We start from the raw sequence: 19,223 nt of genomic DNA, 5'->3' as shown, positions 1-19,223 counted from the left end.
CGTCAATTGGGAAGGTGTTCTTCTCCACGACAATGCACATCCAGGTGTGGCACATTTGACGCAACACAAGATTATAAAGTTGGGTTGGGAAGTTCTCCCCCACTCACCATATTCTCCAGATATGGCACCATCAGATTACCATCTTTTTGGTTCGCTGCAACACCATGTTAATGGGAGAAACGTATGCAAATGTGGAAGGTGTATAGAGGACATTGACAAAATTTTTTTTGTTCAAAGCCAAGTGATTTCTTTAATCAGAGCATTAACAACCCAATTGTAAGATGGAAAAGCATCATCGATAAGAATGGAGACTATTTCATTTAATAAATGTTTTGTTTTGATATATAAGTTGTTCAGGTTTTTTCATCTAAAAAAGAGACATTAATTTCTTGACAACCTAATATATACATGTATTTGCAATGTGTAATAATTTAGTCTTTACAAAAGAAAAGAAATAAAAAACTCAAAGTTTCAGGCATATGGTTGATATAGGTAACCCTCTAGACATATAAAAAGTTGGTAATATTTTATGAATGCTATATATCTAAACAGAAAAAGAGGGAATCCTCAACAACCATGGCACTTGAAATTCTTGCAGGCAGTATTAGAGTAAATTAATCTACGAGACCTTTTTTTCCTTTTATTAGCTACATTTTTGTGCACCAACAATACCAAGCATGTGGCGTGTGTATACCCAATATACTTTTATTACTCATCAGGATCTCTACCAGTCTACCCTCAAATTGAAGTTCTTTTAGACATGATTAGAGTAAATTAATCTAGTAGTCCTTGGGCATGGTCAAATACATCCATCAAAAGGGTTTGACCTCCTGTGTCCAAAAACTGTAATTAGATCTCAAATCGGTTAAGAGATGATATAGCTATGAGCTAAAAGTCTGTACTATGAAAAAACTCAGAGCTATTCTATGAGCTGCTATGCCACAACTAAAAATCAAAATAAAAGGGCTCTTAAAAAAAAATTTGCAATTTGGTAAAGGCATCAATATAATAAAAAAATGTAATGTATATATTTACTATGTAAGCATGTAGGTATAAGTACATGTGGATTTGATATAGAAGTTGTATGTTTACTTTCTAACATAACATCATCAGTCAAAGTTCGAGATGCCTAAACTACAGTAACTTCTTGACAAAAAATTATATATTTTTTTCATAGTGCAACTGAAATATATTATTAGAAATACTTTATAAATACATATAACATCAACTGTCTCTAGAATGCTATTTAATCTCAATATCTTACTTACAACTTCTTTCTTCAGTTTTATCTTACAAAGATAATTTTTGAATACAAAATTTAACTAAAATTGACATCTGAAAATAATGTACAGCTGTATATGTACAGCTGCCACGTCATGTTAATGGTGAACATTATTAGAACAATGAAACAACATAAAGTTTGGTCTGGACATTCTGCTATGTGTACACAAAATATCCTCGTAACATTACATTTCACTGTGTAATTGAACTGTATTCTGTTATAATATTTGCAGAATGAAACTTCCTGTCTGTGTGTTTACAGAAGAACAAAACTTTAAGTCAACTACATATATGATATTACATCACACTACAGATTTCTTATTTAAGAATAAAAGAGATGTCAAAAACACATCTGTTGTCTAATGTGGTTTTTGTCACAATTAAATCTGTTGGTTTACAATGCTTTGCTACCTTTTAGAACTCAAAAGTATAAGTTTAAAAATAAATAAATAAAGTAATACTTGTGATAAACAACACAGGTGGAACATGAGTCTTTTTTTTGTTTGAGGTTAACATTTTCTTTATCTGAAAATGTATTTCTGATACATATTCAACACCATACACAGAAGCTTCTTTCCTCTTGAGTATGCACATTTTGCAAAAGAGATTTGCAAGGCACCAGCCTTGTGAAAAACCCCACTTATATTCACAGGAAGACATGTGAATTTCCATCATGCAACAGAACCCTCCATCAATATGAGTGCGACACATTTCAATGCACAACAACTCTCTCTACATTCATACTCATGAATCCTCCTTCTTTAACAAAGCAATGAATAAATGGGCAATGGAAAAATGGAGAAAATGGGTGTGAACTTGTGAAGAGATATCTATGAAAATAAATTTTTAGGTAAAAAAAAGTGTTAACTTCTAAAATGAATACTCATTTCTGCAAACACAGAGAGCTAAAATCCCACATTAGATGGTGGAGGGACTGGAGCAAAAATTACCTGGATGAGCTCACTTCACAATGTGCCCAACAGAAGACAATAGAATGTGACACCCTATGGAAGGGGCTCCCATAAGGGCACATCCATGGGAGGCAGCATCTCATCCTGGGTATGCTCTTTGTCCCTATAGGAGAATAGAAGAGGAAGAAAAGCCAACTGTATATCACAAAGATGGGTAGAATAGGTACACAGCCATCCAAGAACTCTCATACAAGCTGTTGGACAGGTAATATGTGCAGTGAGGTTGGGGTGCATTCAGACCATACCTTGTGTGCTTACCCCTCAACCATCAGACTAGATGGGTCAAAAACAGCTGTGAGAGAAGAGCACTTGTGATAAGTATCTGTGATCACTTCCTTTAACATCAGTTTCTACGGGAGGAGAGTACTGTATAGAAACTTACGTAAAAGTCTACTCAACCATCAGTCACTATGGGCCCCATGCCAGGTGTGGGAGGGTGTTACTATATTATATACACCATCATTTGACTATCTTTCTTTACAGGCTATACATCAGCTGCAGAAGTAAGATAATTTTTTTTGTTTCGCTAGTGATATGTTAACTGGACTGGCAATAGGTACCATTGGTCCACTTGTAGATTGTGATGCATCATATTTAGAGAGACCCTTTGTTCTTGCCCAAGTAGTTAGGTGAGGATTTTCTATGGGCCATCACATTAGCAGCTAGGAGCTGGTAAGTGGCAAGGGTTTCACATGCTCCACTTGATGAGAGGGTGAGAATTTCTGTAAGGAAAACCCAGAGAATGTGCCTAAATCTCCAATGATCTCTCTGTCTAGAAAGGTCTTTTACTAGAGACCGTGTAATGGGTGACTGTGAAACCCTATTTTTAAAAGCTGGCAAGCACTAGTCAAAGAAGTGGGCAGAGACACTACTCCAGTGCTGATTTTTTCCATGATAATCCATGGAATGGGTATAGTCTGAATCAAGCATGTAATCTAGATTAATATAGAAATACTATACTGGAGAGAAAAAACTGGATGCTTTCCAGCAATTAGGCAAATGAATAAGATGTCAGATGATGGAAGTGGGACATGAAATGAAGGATGGTCAGTTTACAAGACATTGGAACATGAGTTGGAGAAGGGCCAGGGTGAGGTCCAGAATAGGTGGGTCATGATTGGGACAATTGGGAGTGTTAAAAATGTGAGTGAAGACTGATGGCAGGTAGCTGAAGTCTGTGATACCAGAGATCAGGGACACCACCAAATTCCTCTGGACAAAGAGAAGGGGCAAAACACAAGTCCCAGAGAAAGGTAGAAGGGAGACAGATTTGAGAGATGAGAATATCCTTCCCAAAAGGTTCCAAAAACAGTGGAAACAGAGAAGAAGAGAAATGGTAGAGGAAATGGAATGGGCCATGGAAACTAAAAAGTAGAGATCTAAATTCCAAAGAAAGGTCATGAGGGAAACAGAGAGGGGCTATCAACATAAGGAAAAGGAAGGAGAGGTACTGAGGAAGGGTAGTAATCATTTCACAAAGATGGAAAAGTGAGCTTTAGAAAACGAAATAGCAGGCAATGAATGCAACCCCACAAACTAGCAAAGGTAACTCCAAAGACTGGGAGTCTAGAAATGGGAAAAACTAAAAGGGAGAACAAAGGAGACAGGCAGAGAGTACAAGACATAAAACAGCAGGAGAGAAGATGAGACTGAAAAGAAGTAGTAAATACCAATATTACATATGAGGGAGGAAATATAACAAAATCACAAACTAAGGTTTATACAAAAGCAAATGGGAAGAGAAAAAGATAATGGAGTAAGAGAAATAATACTACTACCTGAGAAATAAGGTGAAAAAAGTCAAAGGGTATCTTTCATTAGGTAGAATAGTTCACAATGCAAACCTGGAGGTGAAAATTGGTGCTCAAATTCATACTCAGCAGTTTCAGGCTAGAAATTGGGGAAAAGAACTGAGTGGAAGAGATGGGAGTAGAGGGTCCTGGCTGGATTCTGGACACTACTACAAAATGAAAGGTAGCTGTCACATCTTCTACAGATATAGAACTTCCAGCAAAAAATGGTATTAACTGTCTTGCTACAAGCTCTGTCTATTCAACCAAGTTTGTTACCCCAAATAGACCTTTAGTTTCCATACTATAACTTTTAATGTTTTATGTACCTTCACCAAATTTCACAATATTTCAGTAAACATAACAACTCTACAAAAGACAAAAAATAAGAATTTTGAATGAAATATTTTTACAAATATTTTCACTCAGGGAAAGTGCAGCTCACATTACGCTATCAAATTACATTACCCACGAGCAAGCTGCTCGCATGCGTGCCTTGTAAACCATTTTAATTATATTATTATATTACTTATTTTACCTAATCTAGTTTTAAATAACTGAAAAAGATATGTATTTTTAGATTTTAGTAACTTTTATAATAATAAATAAAGAATAAACATGAAAAACATAAAATAAAATACTTAACCATCCTTTTTTTTTGGCAGTTGAGTTTTAAAGAGAGTTAACCCTAAATTTTTATAATATAGATAGTAATGCACTTAATTTTTTTATTTAATTAAATATTGAACCAAAGAATATACACTAATAACATGCAAAAAGTAGACAAATTCACTTACCTCTCAAGATTTCTAACTATGAGACAACAGCCATTACAAATTCATCCAAACTAGTCGTTAACTTTCCCATGGGAATGATTTTTGTACTCTGAATGAAACTGAAATTTAACCATTCAAAACATAACGTTATACAATACGTCATTTGATAGATGAAATACTTGACTTTCTATTGGTAAAAGGTAATATGTTATGAAACATAAGAGAGAACTATCAATCAATTGTGAAAGAGAGGATGTGACAGGTGGGTGTGGCAGGAGGGGTCTGATTTTCTATTCAATAGCTCTGTAACTAAACAAAATTGAAAGCTATAAAAATTATGGTTTGTTTGAGCAATAACGATTTTATAAAGAGTAATTTACATTTAATTTTGTACTTTTTTGAGGGGTGGTGGATAAAATAGGGATGATGACATGCTAAGAGAAAATGTGACACGTGGGTCACACTAGTGGAAATTCAGGATTGTTTTAAATATTGTCTTGTAGAATTAAGAATTTAAAACTTGTATACTGTTAAAAATATGGATTATTAGCTAAGATTTTATTCTATTCTAATTGGTATAACATAAACAAAAAAGTAGCTTAATAAGACACTAAAACCTTGTGTCATGCACAGTAAAGGATACCCAGGGTGATAGGGTTGAATCAATATGTATTCCTACTATTACATCTGAGTGTATCTTTAACAAATACTACAGAAAACCCCAAGCAATATTCTGTTTATGTGTTCAAACATTGAGTCTGCATCAATAACTTTTCTTTATATTTTGTTTATATATATATATATATTATGATTTACATTAATTTAAGAGTTCAAGCTTGTGTGGTGATCATAGCTGGAATTTTCTTATTCACTTGGTTAAATGTATACAAGCATTTTTGAATTTTTTTAATATACATAACATTTTTAAATTATAATTTAACACAGCCTAGGAGCATTTATCTCAAAAACTTCAGTTCTTTTCCAAAAAAATTGTGTTTGGTTTGCAGTAACATATTACAAAAGGTTTGAATGTGTGACAACTAACCGTGCTAATTCTCTTGATTCCCGGTATGCCACATTGTTTCTTCTATCCTTTTCATCCAATCTCTTCAAAGCATAGTCTGAGACAATTCTTAAGAATAAAATTTTTCAAAAATTTCAAAACGTTTAAGAATATTTGTACATAAAAACAGCAACATACTATTTTTATTTGTACTTTTGATATGTGTGTAGCAACCCTTCTTTTAATGACAGTAACTCCTACATATATATATCATTTAGTCATTAAAACAGTGAGTAATAGCTTTATTGCTGATTAACAGCCCTGGTCAATTGTCAGTGATCACTTATTACATCTCAAATTTTTACTTTATACCAGTCAATAAAAAAGGTGAATAAGCTTTAAAAATATCTCATGTTCCTCAATGCATTAATGTTAATATTTTCATTCCCATACTTTTTAACATAAACATACAACATGATGCCCTCCAAGTTCTGTAATAGTTGCTAGATTTGTGTAGATGTGCAACTGTTTCTGATATGAACACTATGAAACATTTGCTGTAGACATTTCATAAAACTTTACCTGAATGCAAAATAGTGTCCTAATGTTCCAAAAACAAGGAGCAACATGCAACCTAAAACAATCCACTCGTTTCCAACTCTCTTCAACCCTCTAATGCTGTAGTAAGGACGGTCTGCATATTCTTTGTCAAACTTTCTATTTCTCATAGACCAAATGGTTTCATCATTCCATGAGAATCTCTTTTCTTCTTGTCCACTAAGTACACAATTATTATATAATGCACTAAAATCCCAATAAACCATTAAATACTTTAAAAACATTAACACAAACTACTATATGCATAGTACATGAAAGTTATAATAAGAATACACTTTACTGTTTTAGATTTTGAACTTTTCATACATTTATATACTTTGATTATTGATGATTATTTGAAAATGTTCAAAGGAGTTTAAAGAAATAAAGATTTCTTCCATTTTGACTATCATGGAGCATAGGAAATTATATTTAAGTTTTAGATGAATGAATCTCAAGTAAATTACTATTTACACACTGAAATTTTCATTTCCACTGATTTGCACCTTTGTTTCATATGTCTAAAAGTTTTATCTAATCAAACTGAGACTTGAAAAACAATTTTTACTATTTAAAGAAAAATTACAATTAGTTTCTTTGGTTTGTTTTGAATTTTGTGCAAAGCTACACAAGGGCTATCTGCACTAGCTGTCCCTAATTTAGCAGTGATAGACTAAAGAGAAAGCAGCTAGTCAACGCCACCCACTGCCAACTCTTGGGCTAATCTTTTACCAACAAATAGTGGGATTGACCATAACATTATAACACCCCCATGGCTGAAAAGGCAAGCATGTTCGATGTGACAGGGATTTAAATATGCAACCATCAGATTGCAAGTCAAGTGCCTTAACCACCAGATCATGCCAGGCTCTACAATTAGAGTAACACAAATTCAAATTAGGGTTAGTAGTTCGAATATATTTCACAAATACTTATCGAAACCAAAAGATAAAAAAAATATACACCAACAAGATTCTAAATATGAACATTTCAGTTATGGTTTTATTTTGTAGATGATATGAGAAAAAAGATCAGACAGAATTATTGAAAACTTGTTGAAGTCATTTGCTTCATAAAAAAACATGAGATGTAGAGTTGGAAAAGATTAAAGCTATGACTAACTTTCAAATTATGAGATAACTAATAAACATACAAAGCTTTGTGAAAACTGGCAGTATCAGAAGAGTAAACTCTGCTATGATGGCGAGAGGCTCTTGCATTATAAGACAGAGTTAAGTCATACTGTCGTCTACTTTCAGGTCTTATCAGAACAGAATAAGCTTCATTCAACTGAACAAATTTCTTATGCTGAGTCCTGTCTCCAGGTTGTCTGTCTGGATGTAGCTAAACACAAATACAAAATTATTCAGTCAAAAAATTGTCTTCCTATAAGGTCCACAATTTTTTTTTTATCAATTTTTTATCATTATGCTCGTCAAAGATATGAAAGAAGTTAACTTACATAGACTATCAATTTATAACTTGCTTAAAATATTCTGTCACATGTCTACTCAATTTTAAGAGAAAAACATTTAATAGCATTGTTTGGATAATAAAAACTATATATGAATATATACACACACACACTTTCACATGTATCACTAAAACTGGGATGATGGGTTAAAGTGCTTAATAATCACTGATGCTTAAGCCATATCCATCATTTCATAACAAAAGGACTATTTTACTTACCCTGTAATTTCTCTTGAGCTTTTAGCTCTCATTCTTACCACACGAATAAATAAATGTAAACTGTGAAAGTAAGCACAAGAGTGTGTTTGTGTGTTATTTCTTCTCTCATTAGAGCTCTAAACTAATGGGTAAAAATGATGAGAGACTGAAGCTGAAACACAAAAATTGGTAAGCTAAGGCCTTTTGTTAAATAATTTGAGTTTTTTCTAAAAAAATTATGAAGAATACATTCATACAATATTGTTTGGAAGGTTGTTTTTTTAAATAAAATAGAAAAACAAAAAGTGAAATGAGCCATGCTTGTTAGTGAAAATCTGTTTATCTTCTTTAGTAATACTATCTAATCAAGCTCAATTCCACAAAATATGATTCAATAAAATTCAACAGTGGTAAAACAAGATTACTTCTGTAACATTTTATTTTGGAAGTCAATGATACATCAATGCATCATCTTAGAGTGCTTTCTCAGTTGATGTAGGTCAGAAAACTCAAATATCTCAAAGGTTTTCATGTCAACTTATTAATTATCTATGTGGTCAGTGCAGAGTAATAAACATTAAACAGTAAACATTTGAAGAACATAAATTCAATTACATTGATTAACTGAATCAACTTCCCAACTTTGTGCACAACCCTGCATATTTCACCAATAATGGTTATAAAATCCGTTGCTATCAGTTGTTTTCAAATATTACATTTTTCTTTTATTGCACATTTCTATAATGTGCACCATACATTGTAAATAAAAGTATACAATTATCTAAAGATGAAATAGTGACATTAAGCATTGTATTCAGTTTTAAACCTTTACCTCCATATTTGTCTCTTTGAAAGTACATACTTGTACATATGTACTGTATTTTTCGGCATATAATACGCACTTTTTTACACCAAAATTTGATGTCAAAATCTGCTTGTATCCTATACACCAAAGGTATGAATAATATATATGTATATATATACGATATACACAAGCCATGTGTAAATATATTTAAATAGGCATGCATAGTTTAGTTCAATTGAATGTGTTATTTGTAAAAATAGTAGTTTTTCTTTTCTTTTAAAACAATAACTATTTATGATGCTCCTTAAATAATAAAAAATAAATTACAGTGAAAGCAATGAAGATTTTGTAGGTTTTGAACCAAACTTAATAACAGTAAACCTTTTTTTAATTTACGGTATTTTCTTATTTTGATGTTTTGAGCTCTTTTGTGTTTAGAACAATATATACTAATTTTTAAAGTATCAAATTGAATTTTTGTTCAATAAAAATCTTTCAAATGTGACTGTAGCTTTTTCTTCCCCAAAACTTTGTCTTCAAAATAAGGGGGCATCTTATATTCCAAAAAATACGATACTCAATACTGCATGGACACCACTAGTAAAAAACATTAAACATTATTTTTCATGGTTTTGATGTAAAACTTTAATTTTACAATGTATTATTTGAAGTTGAAAAATTCCTTTATTTATTATTCCTTTATTTTTATTGCTCTATATAATATCTATAATTGTATTTTTCTTATGCTTATTATATTGAAACAATCGATTTATATTCTATATTCATCATAATTTTATATGTTTAATAACTTTTAACACCAGATGTCAGTTATTGTTAAGACTGTTGCTTAGATACCTATTTTATAGCAGTGTTCCACAGTTCAATGAATTTTTACTACTCAGTACGTTGTTGCCTAATGAAGGCTCCAGTAAGAGGACCAAAAGCTGACAAATAAAAGTATTTTTTACCTAGAGAAAAGTCAGAATAATTCTACATACTAATTTACCCATGTTTCGAGTCTTAAACAACAATTACAAATTGCTTATGTGTAGAATGAAGTGGTATTCATGCATTCCATGGTTTATATCTTAATTTATCAAAACAAGTAGTACATATAAGTTTTAAGTTACAGAATTATTTATTTTTATGACTCAGATATGCTAGTGGGTTAAAGAAACTTAATTGGTAAGTAACTAGTCATTTTTAAAACAAAACGTAATGTCTGAATTGCAGCCTACATGTGTCCATGTGTATAATGTAAGAGCTCAATAGTTTTTAGATATAGTTGATGCACTGTCACAAAACACTTTACTTCGTACTACTTATTTTAAGCATTGTAGTAATTTTGTAGACTACTGCAAGACAAATCTGGCTGAACTTGTTACATTTCTTGAATTTGTAGTGATGGTGTTAAAGAAGAAACTACTTCAATTGAAAGAATCTTCTGGTGAAAATCCAACATATAACCCTAAGGATAAGAGTGACAATGAAGTCTTGTTGAAAGACATTCCAGATTCTTATCTGCAAGTCAAGGTGTGTTAAAAAACAAAAACGTCTACAAGTCAGGGTGTGTTAAAAATATATTTTTGTAAAAAATGTATTGTTGTTTGGTTACATAATTTTGAGAAAGCATGTTCTCTGTTTCTCCAAGGTCGGGAGAAAAATTATAAACATACGATGACAAACAATATAGATTGTACTCGGGACATTACATGAAAGTGACTCAAGTTACATTTACATAATTATTTACAATGTAAGGAAGATATTTTCTAAACCAAGAAGATTTTATTATAAATAATTATTACTATTTTGTGTATTTATTGTCTAAAGATTATCCTCTGGGATTTGAATCCTGAATCTTTGTATTAAAGCTGTATTTTGTATGATCAGTGATACCTTTGGGATAATCATGATTAGGGATTAATTATGGTCATGGATTAATTAAGATTATATTTCTTGTACTAGAATCAAATAGTGTATTCTGCATTTATTTTTAATCTTCATACATTTGGATTGTGGCTTGATAAACCAGAACCTAGAACTAATTTTAAAAAAAAATATTTTTGCAAAGCTGACTAACAGTTAATGTCGGGGATTGTAAAATGCCAAGTTTTTTATAATGAGAATTGGTATTTTACAATTATAACTTGTTTAATCAAATTCTTGATTAGATTTTAACTTTTAACTCCTTAGCTACAAATAAGCTTGAACATTATAATTAACTGTAAATACTTTGTTCTGTATCATTTGCAGGGTTTCAATAATTAAAGGTTGTTTTATTGCACTCTGTAGCTATAAATATTCTTGAAGGTTCCATTTATCAGCTACCCTCATTAAATACATTGTTTTATAACATTTGCAGAGATAAGTAATTAAAAGTTACTTTATTACACTCCTTAGCTATAAATAAGCTTGAACATTATAATTAGCTGTAAATAATTTGTTCTGTATCATTTCCAGGGTTTAAATAACAGGGTTTTATTACACTCCTTTGCTATAAGTTTGTAGTCTACATTTAGCTGCCACCCCCCATTAAATACTTTGTTCTGTATCATTTACAGAGGTATGAATAATTAAAGATTGTTTTTTATGCTAAAAAAAAAAGTATTTTAGAAACATTTTGTTCTTCAGGGTGTAGAAGTGCGACGAGCTAGTGGGCCACTCCCTAGTAAAACTTCATCAGGACCCGGAAGCCCTGTAAGTACTTTGTTTTTTTGTAAAAAATTTTTTATTTAAGTTTAATCACACATACCCACCCGATAACTTGTAATCACAGTAGTCTTCTGGTTTTTTAAGTATTAATATATTAAAGTAAAATATTTTCTACAACTATTTCTGTACACGATGTGGAAGCATTGCTATCAAGTGATGTTCTAAACATGTTATAAAAAATTTTTTACAACCCTTACTCTCATTAAAATTTTAGGATATATATATATATATATATATTATGTAGTTCATACTGTTGTTGAGCTTCTTATAGTAATGCAGATTTCTCAGGTATTTTTCATTAATTTAACTAAGATTTTTCTTTGCTGATCAGTGCTTGTTATGATTTAATTTATTTCTATGATGACATGATTTAGGATATTTCCTAACTTGCTTTTATAGGAGAAAGCTAAACGGCGAAGCTTGACAGCCTCTGGTACCGCCTCTCCCCAAGTGTCAACTCCTAGTGAGAAAGAAACTACTTCATCAAATGAACTCCTCCGTCTGAGCACTACACCTGTTATATTATCACAGGGAAAGGAGCAACTAGAAGCCATCCTGGAGCTAACACACCATCTAAACACTTTAACAGTATGTTTGTAGTTTTTGTTACAATGTTTATTAATTTTATATCTCACATTACTTACTTGTCCTGTGATAGCCTTAAAGCTGTTATAGAGTATTTTACATATTGAATCTTTGTTATTTCAAGTGGTGATAGGATTTCAATGTGATATTGCTGAATATATGTTGTAATTTTAAGAGACATCCTGTGCTGGCTAAATCTTGAAAGACGCTTATGGGGATTATGGCCAAAAATATTACTAACAGTGAGGGTGCCCAGATGACAAATCATTATAGGCTAAATATATGTTGTAATTTTAAGAGACATCCTGTGCTAGCTAAATCTTGAAAGTTGCTGTTGGGATTATGGCCAAAAATATTGCTAACAGTGAGGGTTTTGTGATACAGCTTGAAATAATATTTAATGAGGATACTGGAAAAAATAATCAGAACTAATAATTTTACTGTTGACCAGATTAATAGAAACAAGAAAGTATACTGTTGTAAGAGTCATATAAACAAATTTTGGTGTTGAATGTTTAAGCTAGAAGATAGTTTTTTTCTTCTAAGTATTACTATCATGAGTGGAAAACATAGAAATTAGTAAAACAAAAATACAAAGTTTTGAAACAAAACTGAACTTACTTTTCAGCATTGGTAAAATGGTGTGACAGTAGACTCTGAAAACAAACAGTAAGGGAAATGTCTAGTGATTTGTATACACATGTACATATTTTTATATATATTTAAGGCACAGATTAAAATTAAATAAAATATCTCATGCTTCTTCTTGGATGTTACAAATTTTATGAAATATGATCAACTTCTGATCAAATCAAGCTACTAACATAGATCAAAACTAAAAATTAACCCCCTAATTAATAAAACTAATTTAATATAGCAGTCTCAATGATATAGCAATATCATAAAACGAAAGCCTATAGCGAGTAGAATGTATTGATTTGTTATCTGGATTGCACAATCATTTAACATGAATTAACAAAGTTAAATCCAAAAGTTTAGAACAATGTTACAATAAATGTAATAACTGATGATCGTGTAAAATTTCGTCTACGAATACTAATTTTTCCATGCAAGTAAAATCGAAAATCAGAGGACTGAGCTTATCAACTGCTTACACAAGAAAATTTATATAAGCTTGAAATAAATCAGATGTGTGATTATACTTAGATTTTTTTTTCTTTTTACATCTGAGAAGGTTTTCTTAAAAAAAAAGTTTGTCCTTGTTTAAACAGCCTTAGGATCCAGCTGATAGAATCAAATGGAAAACTAAACAAGCTGATGAAGGATCAACCTTTAAAAGATGGCAGAGACCGTCGTTCCATCTATCGACCTGAACATCAGCTTGAAGAACTTCGAAACCTACAAGAACAACTGAGTCAGGAAAGGGCACAATGGCAAAGAGAACGTGTAAGACAAATGGAGGAACTTGATCATCAGACTGAAGAAGTACATCGTGTTCAGGTACATAATTGAAGTTCCAGTTCTTAATGCCTTGTTGATTTAATATTTATTTGTTATTTTTAAATTACTTTTCACAATATTGCTGAGCTCTTTTTATTTATATTTACTTGAAGAGCTTTAGATATTTGTTTTTAACAAATAAAGTATTCTTTTATTGGAAAAAAAATTAGCAAAAGTAAACATTTTTACATGTAACAATTAACTGCATGTACATTTTACAGGCAACATGTGTCTGGTTTTCATATTGAAATTTATTTTTAATGTCTGTATGCTCTTGAAATTATCATGTGATGAATACTTGAGTGTCTCTTTAATATGTTAGTTGTTTAATTTGATATGATCAAGAACTCATTGCATAGTATTCATTATGATGGAAACTATAGATCTTTGAGAAGGATTAAGATATGAAAATAAACATAACCAGCAATACATCTTGTTAAATGGAGCTATTAATTTGTAAACGTTTTAAGCCAATTTACTATTTTGTTTTACAGTATCTTAAAGATTGTCTGATTGATCCAGCTCATGTCGGTGTTCATTTACTTATGCTAATGTTAAAAAATATGGATTATTTGATAATATCTTTCCTACCGTGAAAGACAATTTTAGGTATTACAGTAATTTAGTATCAAAAATAAGATTTAATTAGCTACACTTTAATAATGCATGCAATATTCTGAGCAAAAAAAGTAAATACTTAGCTGCACGGATGAATCGTATAAAATTAACTTAAAAACCTTAAATTTGATAAATTGTTATTATCAAATAAATCCATGGTCCTAAAAGTTATATGAATACCAATTCTGACAATTTTCATTCAGGAACAAGTAAGAAAGGAACAAGAAGATATAAAACATCAAAGAGAATTGCTGTATAGAAAACTTGAAGCTCTGCAGAAAGAAGGAATCATTCTGAGCCCATCAATGAATGTGGTTAACATTGGACAAATTAAAGACTGTGACATTCAAAGAGATGACTCAAAGTTGGTAGCTGCACATTCTACTGGAAAAGATGCAGTGGGTTCCTTAGGCAAGAGCCAGTCTTCAAGGACAGGACTGGATCTCTATCATAACACAAGTAGAGAAGGAGTTGTTTTAAAGACTGCCTCTTACAGCACGTTACATACAGATGCACGTGATCATAAAGCCAAACATGATCCTCGTTCTCAGGTTTCTTGCAGTTCCTCAGGTGTGTTGTCTGGTAGCAAGAGAGAAGGAATACCAATGCATCTACGCAGTGCTGCCAATATGCAAAGGCAGCTGGCCAATCCCTCTATCAAGCAACAACTTCCTCTGAAGCTTGCTAGTGGTCCAGTGGGTGCCAATGGAATAGTGGCTGGTGGTCTTTCAGAACCACAACAAATGTTACCACTGAAACTAGCTGCAAGTTCCACTCCACCGACAGGAACAAGTCGAGTCTTGGAATGTGAAAGAAAAATTCCCCAAAGATCACAGAGTGCAGTGACACCTTCAACATCCACACTACATGCTCCTCTACACATCAGAGCAGGTAGTAGTCCAGCCCAGATGCACACAGATTCCACAGCTATGAACAAACCAACATCTCTGCCCCCAACTGTACCTGAATGTGGAGAAAAATATCGTCAAACCAAAGGATCAAACTAAAGAGGACAAACGAGCCAAGGCTAAAAACCCTCATGAAATATTCTGTTAGATAACCCGAAAGTGTTGTACAGTATTGTATAGATTTTGTGGAGCAAGATACTGTTATAGTCCCTCATTATTTAGAGAGTTAAAGCTTCTTATTTTGTGAAAGTAGAATTGCATCAGACAATCATACTTTCAAATAATTTGTATTTGTGACTTTTTATGCAAGGATTCTCACCCTTTATGACCAGGTGTTACATTTTCTCTATGGTGAGTGAGCAGTCTTTTTGCACCATTTTTTTTCGTATGTTTTTTTCTAGTAAGTGTCAGAGAAATTTTTCTGTGCCAGTTTGAAATCAGTGCAGAAAATAAAGATATAATTAAGTGACTTTCTTTATAGTGAGAAAAATTTATTTTTCCATTACTTCATTAAGCTTAGTGTAGGCTTGATGTACTAAGATTGTAATTTAGTTTTTAAACTTAATGTCAAATTTATAAGTGTAATTTATAAATATTATACAAAAGAATAAATAAAGACTTCTCAATACATAAGGTCCCCTAAAATGACTTTCTTTAGTCAAATTTGCTCTTCAGCTTTTTAAAAAAATATCTTTAATCCATTGGTTAGGCTTAAGCTGTTTATCAAGCCTCTATGTCAATTTATCTAAAGAAATGTATATGAAAAATTCAAGCTTGTATATTATAAATGTAAAAAATTTGATTTTATTCCTAAAAGCTCATTAACGTAATTATTAAAAACTATTTAAAAATTGTGTTGAAGAAAGTAACTGCATCAATGAAGAAAATGTGAACTTTTTCTGTCATCTTGTGTACATAATAATTTTATTAATAAAAGTATTTTTCTGTGAATCTGGAAATAACACTGGAAGTGAGAAACTGTTCAAGTTGTGTATAGACTTTATTTCAAGTAATGGATCAATTAATGGTATAGCAGCCATGTATTATTCAACCTTGTGCTTGTAATGTTATTTTTCAAATTATATTAAGAAAAAAAAAACAGTATTTAATCATTATGTAGCTTGAATATTAAAACATGTCTCAGAAATTGGAACTTCTACGAACAATATTTTAAAACATTTCTTATCAGCTAAAAACTTGTAAGTGGTGTTTTTATTGTATTACGTTCATCTGTGCATTCCATTATACCATTAAGGACCAGTTTAAGAGGGTTTGCTTTTTTCTTCTGTGTGTTCACATAATATTTATATCAGTTTTCCATTTAACTCTTAAGTTTTGTGATAATCATCTTGATAAGAAATAATCATCGTATCCTCATGATTTGGAAACTAAATTTCATCCTTAAACTTTTTAATATTAACACATTATTATAATGCTGATCTCAACTGTAAATGTTTTTTTTTATTAGTGCATACTTCAATTTATTTTAATCCAATATAAACAGCAATATAGATTATAGCACTTTTAAAAAAAATAGTTTAGATTATCCCTTGTTGAATTTGAACATCATTTCTAAAAGGAACAAAAATGTTCATTGTATACTGGATATTATTACTCTGACATGAGAAATAACTTTTTTAAACTTCAAGGACTTTAATCCTTATGTGATGATGATAATTAACAGGTGTGATTACCATGTGCATAAGCAATAATAAGACATTAATTCTACATTTAAGAAACAAATATTACAACTGCTGTAATTACTGTAAAGTAATTTTATCTTACTTTAATTTGAAGATAGATTTTATTCTTGCAACTACCCTTTTCAAATTGTATGTATCCTCTGACATTGATGTGATTTTTTACCATTTCTTAGTGTTTAGTTCTTTACCATTTGATTACGTTAAGGGGTTTAAGTGTAATTTTAGTTTCAGTTGCTTTGATAAGTTTGCAGATACCTATTCTAAACTTTTTGTTATTAATGATACTTGTATAAGTAAAAACAGTTTTTGAGAATGAACAATAAAATATGGGTTGTTGTTTAGGGTAAAGAATCACAATGCAACAATAATTTCAGTTTAAAGGGAAAAAAGTTTAAATCTTATTTGTTATCTGAAATATGCACTTAATACAAAATATTGTTATAAGAAAGTATAATTTTATACTGTAATATCTGAAAAGGTATAATAATAGTACCCAAATCATACAAAGGTGTAATAATAGTACCCAAATCATACAAAGGTGTAATAATAGTACCCAAAATCATACAAAGGTGTAATAATAGTACCCAAAATCATACAAAGGTGTAATAATAGTACCCAAAATCATACAAAGGTGTAATAATAGTACCCAAATCATACAAAGGTGTAATAATAGTACCCAAATCATACAAAGGTGTAATAATAGTACCCAAATCATACAAAGGTGTAATAATAGTACCCAAATCATACAAAGGTGTAATAATAGTACCCAAAATCATACAAAGGTGTAGTAATAGTACCCAAATCATACAAAGGTGTAATACTAGTACCCAAATCATACAAAGGTGTAATAATTGTGCCCAAATCATACAAAGGTGTAATACTAGTGCCCAAATCATACAAAGGTGTAATACTAGTGCCCAAATCATACAAAGGTGTAATACTAGTGCCCAAATCATAAAGGTGTAATAATAGTGCCCAAATCATACAAAGGTGTAATAATAGTGCCCAAATGATACAAAGGTGTAATAATAGTACCCAAATCATACAAAGGTGTAATAATAGTACCCAAATCATACAAAGGTGTAATAATAGTACCCAAATCATACAAAGGTGTAATAATAGTGCCCAAATCATACAAAGGTGTAATAATAGTGCCCAAATCATACAAAGGTGTAATAATAGTACCCAAGTCATACAAAGGTGTAATAATAGTACCCAAGTCATACAAAGGTATTTTTTAAATAGAAATTGAATAATGTTCATTTACAGATTTACAGTAAAACATATATATAAGGCTAAAATATTTTACAAGAGTGGCTTACGTGCTGTAATAACAATACAACAGTAAAGCTGGAATTAAATGTGATATTTCAACAAAAATATTGAGATATCGCTTATTATAACATTAACTTAAGTAGTCATAATAAAAAAAATAATAATTTATTCTCTGTCTGTTGGTACTTCTCAAATGTACAGCTATTTGTTAATTTTATTTGAAAAAGTAAAACAGTTTTTGCATTGTTTTGTATTTTTATCATCATGCATTTTAAGCTTTACTTTTTCTCATCACATTATTATTCTTTTGCCTCTGTGTAGCCTGAAGTTTGAAAAACGTAAAGAGTGCATTTAAATATAACATTTCTAATTATTTAAATTCAAAATTTGATTAAAACTTGACATGATAATTGAGAAGGTTTGTCTATATAGTTGTACTAAATACTTGTACATACCTATGTTCTTGTACAATAAAGAAATATATTAACATGGAAATAAGTATCACTTTGTGGTGTAACTTTTTAGTATAACAATTGTTTTTAACTATACTGTATTGGATTATCAAAGATATAATACTCTTTTTAAATGCAGTTTTATCCATGACCCCATTTATACATTTTTTATGCAATTTGAAACTCAAAAATTGCAGGTTATAAGGAACAGTAATGAAATATGAATGTGTTTTAGATTACCAATTTCCAAAAAGGTATTTATATGTACCCTTGTAGAACTAAATTTGTCCATATAACTATAAAAGGTTTTTAGTGACCCACAAAATGCAATAACAAATGGCCTGTAAAAATACATATGAATAACAAGTTCTGTATCGTACAAATTTTTGACCAGTTCATCATACTTAAACAAAAAAGTAGCAAAGTTGAAAGTTATAGATTACAAGAAGAAAAGGGCCCGGCATGGCCAGGTGGTTAGGGCACTAGACTCACAATCTGAGGGTCGTGGGTCGAATCCCCGTCACACCAAACATGCTCGCCTCTTTCAGCCGTGGGGGCGTTATAATGTGACGGTCAATCCCACTATTCGTTGGTAAAAGAGTTGGTGGTGGGTGG

The 19,223-nt window shown here is 31.2% G+C and overlaps 2 protein-coding genes across 3 annotated transcripts in view; one reads left to right on the top strand and one right to left on the bottom strand.

Moving 5' to 3' along the window:
* The window catches only part of LOC106474958 (dnaJ homolog subfamily C member 4-like), a 25,570-nt gene that overhangs the window by 3,244 nt on the left and 3,103 nt on the right, over positions 1-19,223 (bottom strand). For both annotated transcript variants that reach the window (XM_013935658.2, XM_013935659.2), the window contains exons 3-5: positions 7,572-7,762; positions 6,404-6,598; positions 5,864-5,950 (exon numbers count right to left, since the gene is read on the bottom strand). In XM_013935658.2, the coding sequence (XP_013791112.1) occupies positions 5,864-5,950; positions 6,404-6,598; positions 7,572-7,762 (473 nt within the window). The remainder of the gene's footprint in view (positions 1-5,863; positions 5,951-6,403; positions 6,599-7,571; positions 7,763-19,223) is intronic.
* Positions 10,031-12,221, top strand: LOC111089927. The gene is made up of 3 exons (XM_022403216.1): positions 10,031-10,427; positions 11,526-11,591; positions 12,006-12,221. Exons 1-3 carry the CDS (start codon positions 10,299-10,301, stop codon positions 12,204-12,206), a joined length of 396 nt encoding a protein of 131 aa, XP_022258924.1. The 5' UTR covers positions 10,031-10,298; the 3' UTR covers positions 12,207-12,221.

This window comes from Limulus polyphemus, unplaced genomic scaffold (genome assembly GCF_000517525.1).
Source record: "Limulus polyphemus unplaced genomic scaffold, Limulus_polyphemus-2.1.2 Scaffold7906, whole genome shotgun sequence".
In the NCBI taxonomy this organism is placed as follows: domain Eukaryota; kingdom Metazoa; phylum Arthropoda; class Merostomata; order Xiphosura; family Limulidae; genus Limulus; species Limulus polyphemus.
The sequence above is the reverse complement of the archived record's forward strand: the minus strand, read 5'-3'. Positions and strand labels throughout refer to the sequence as shown.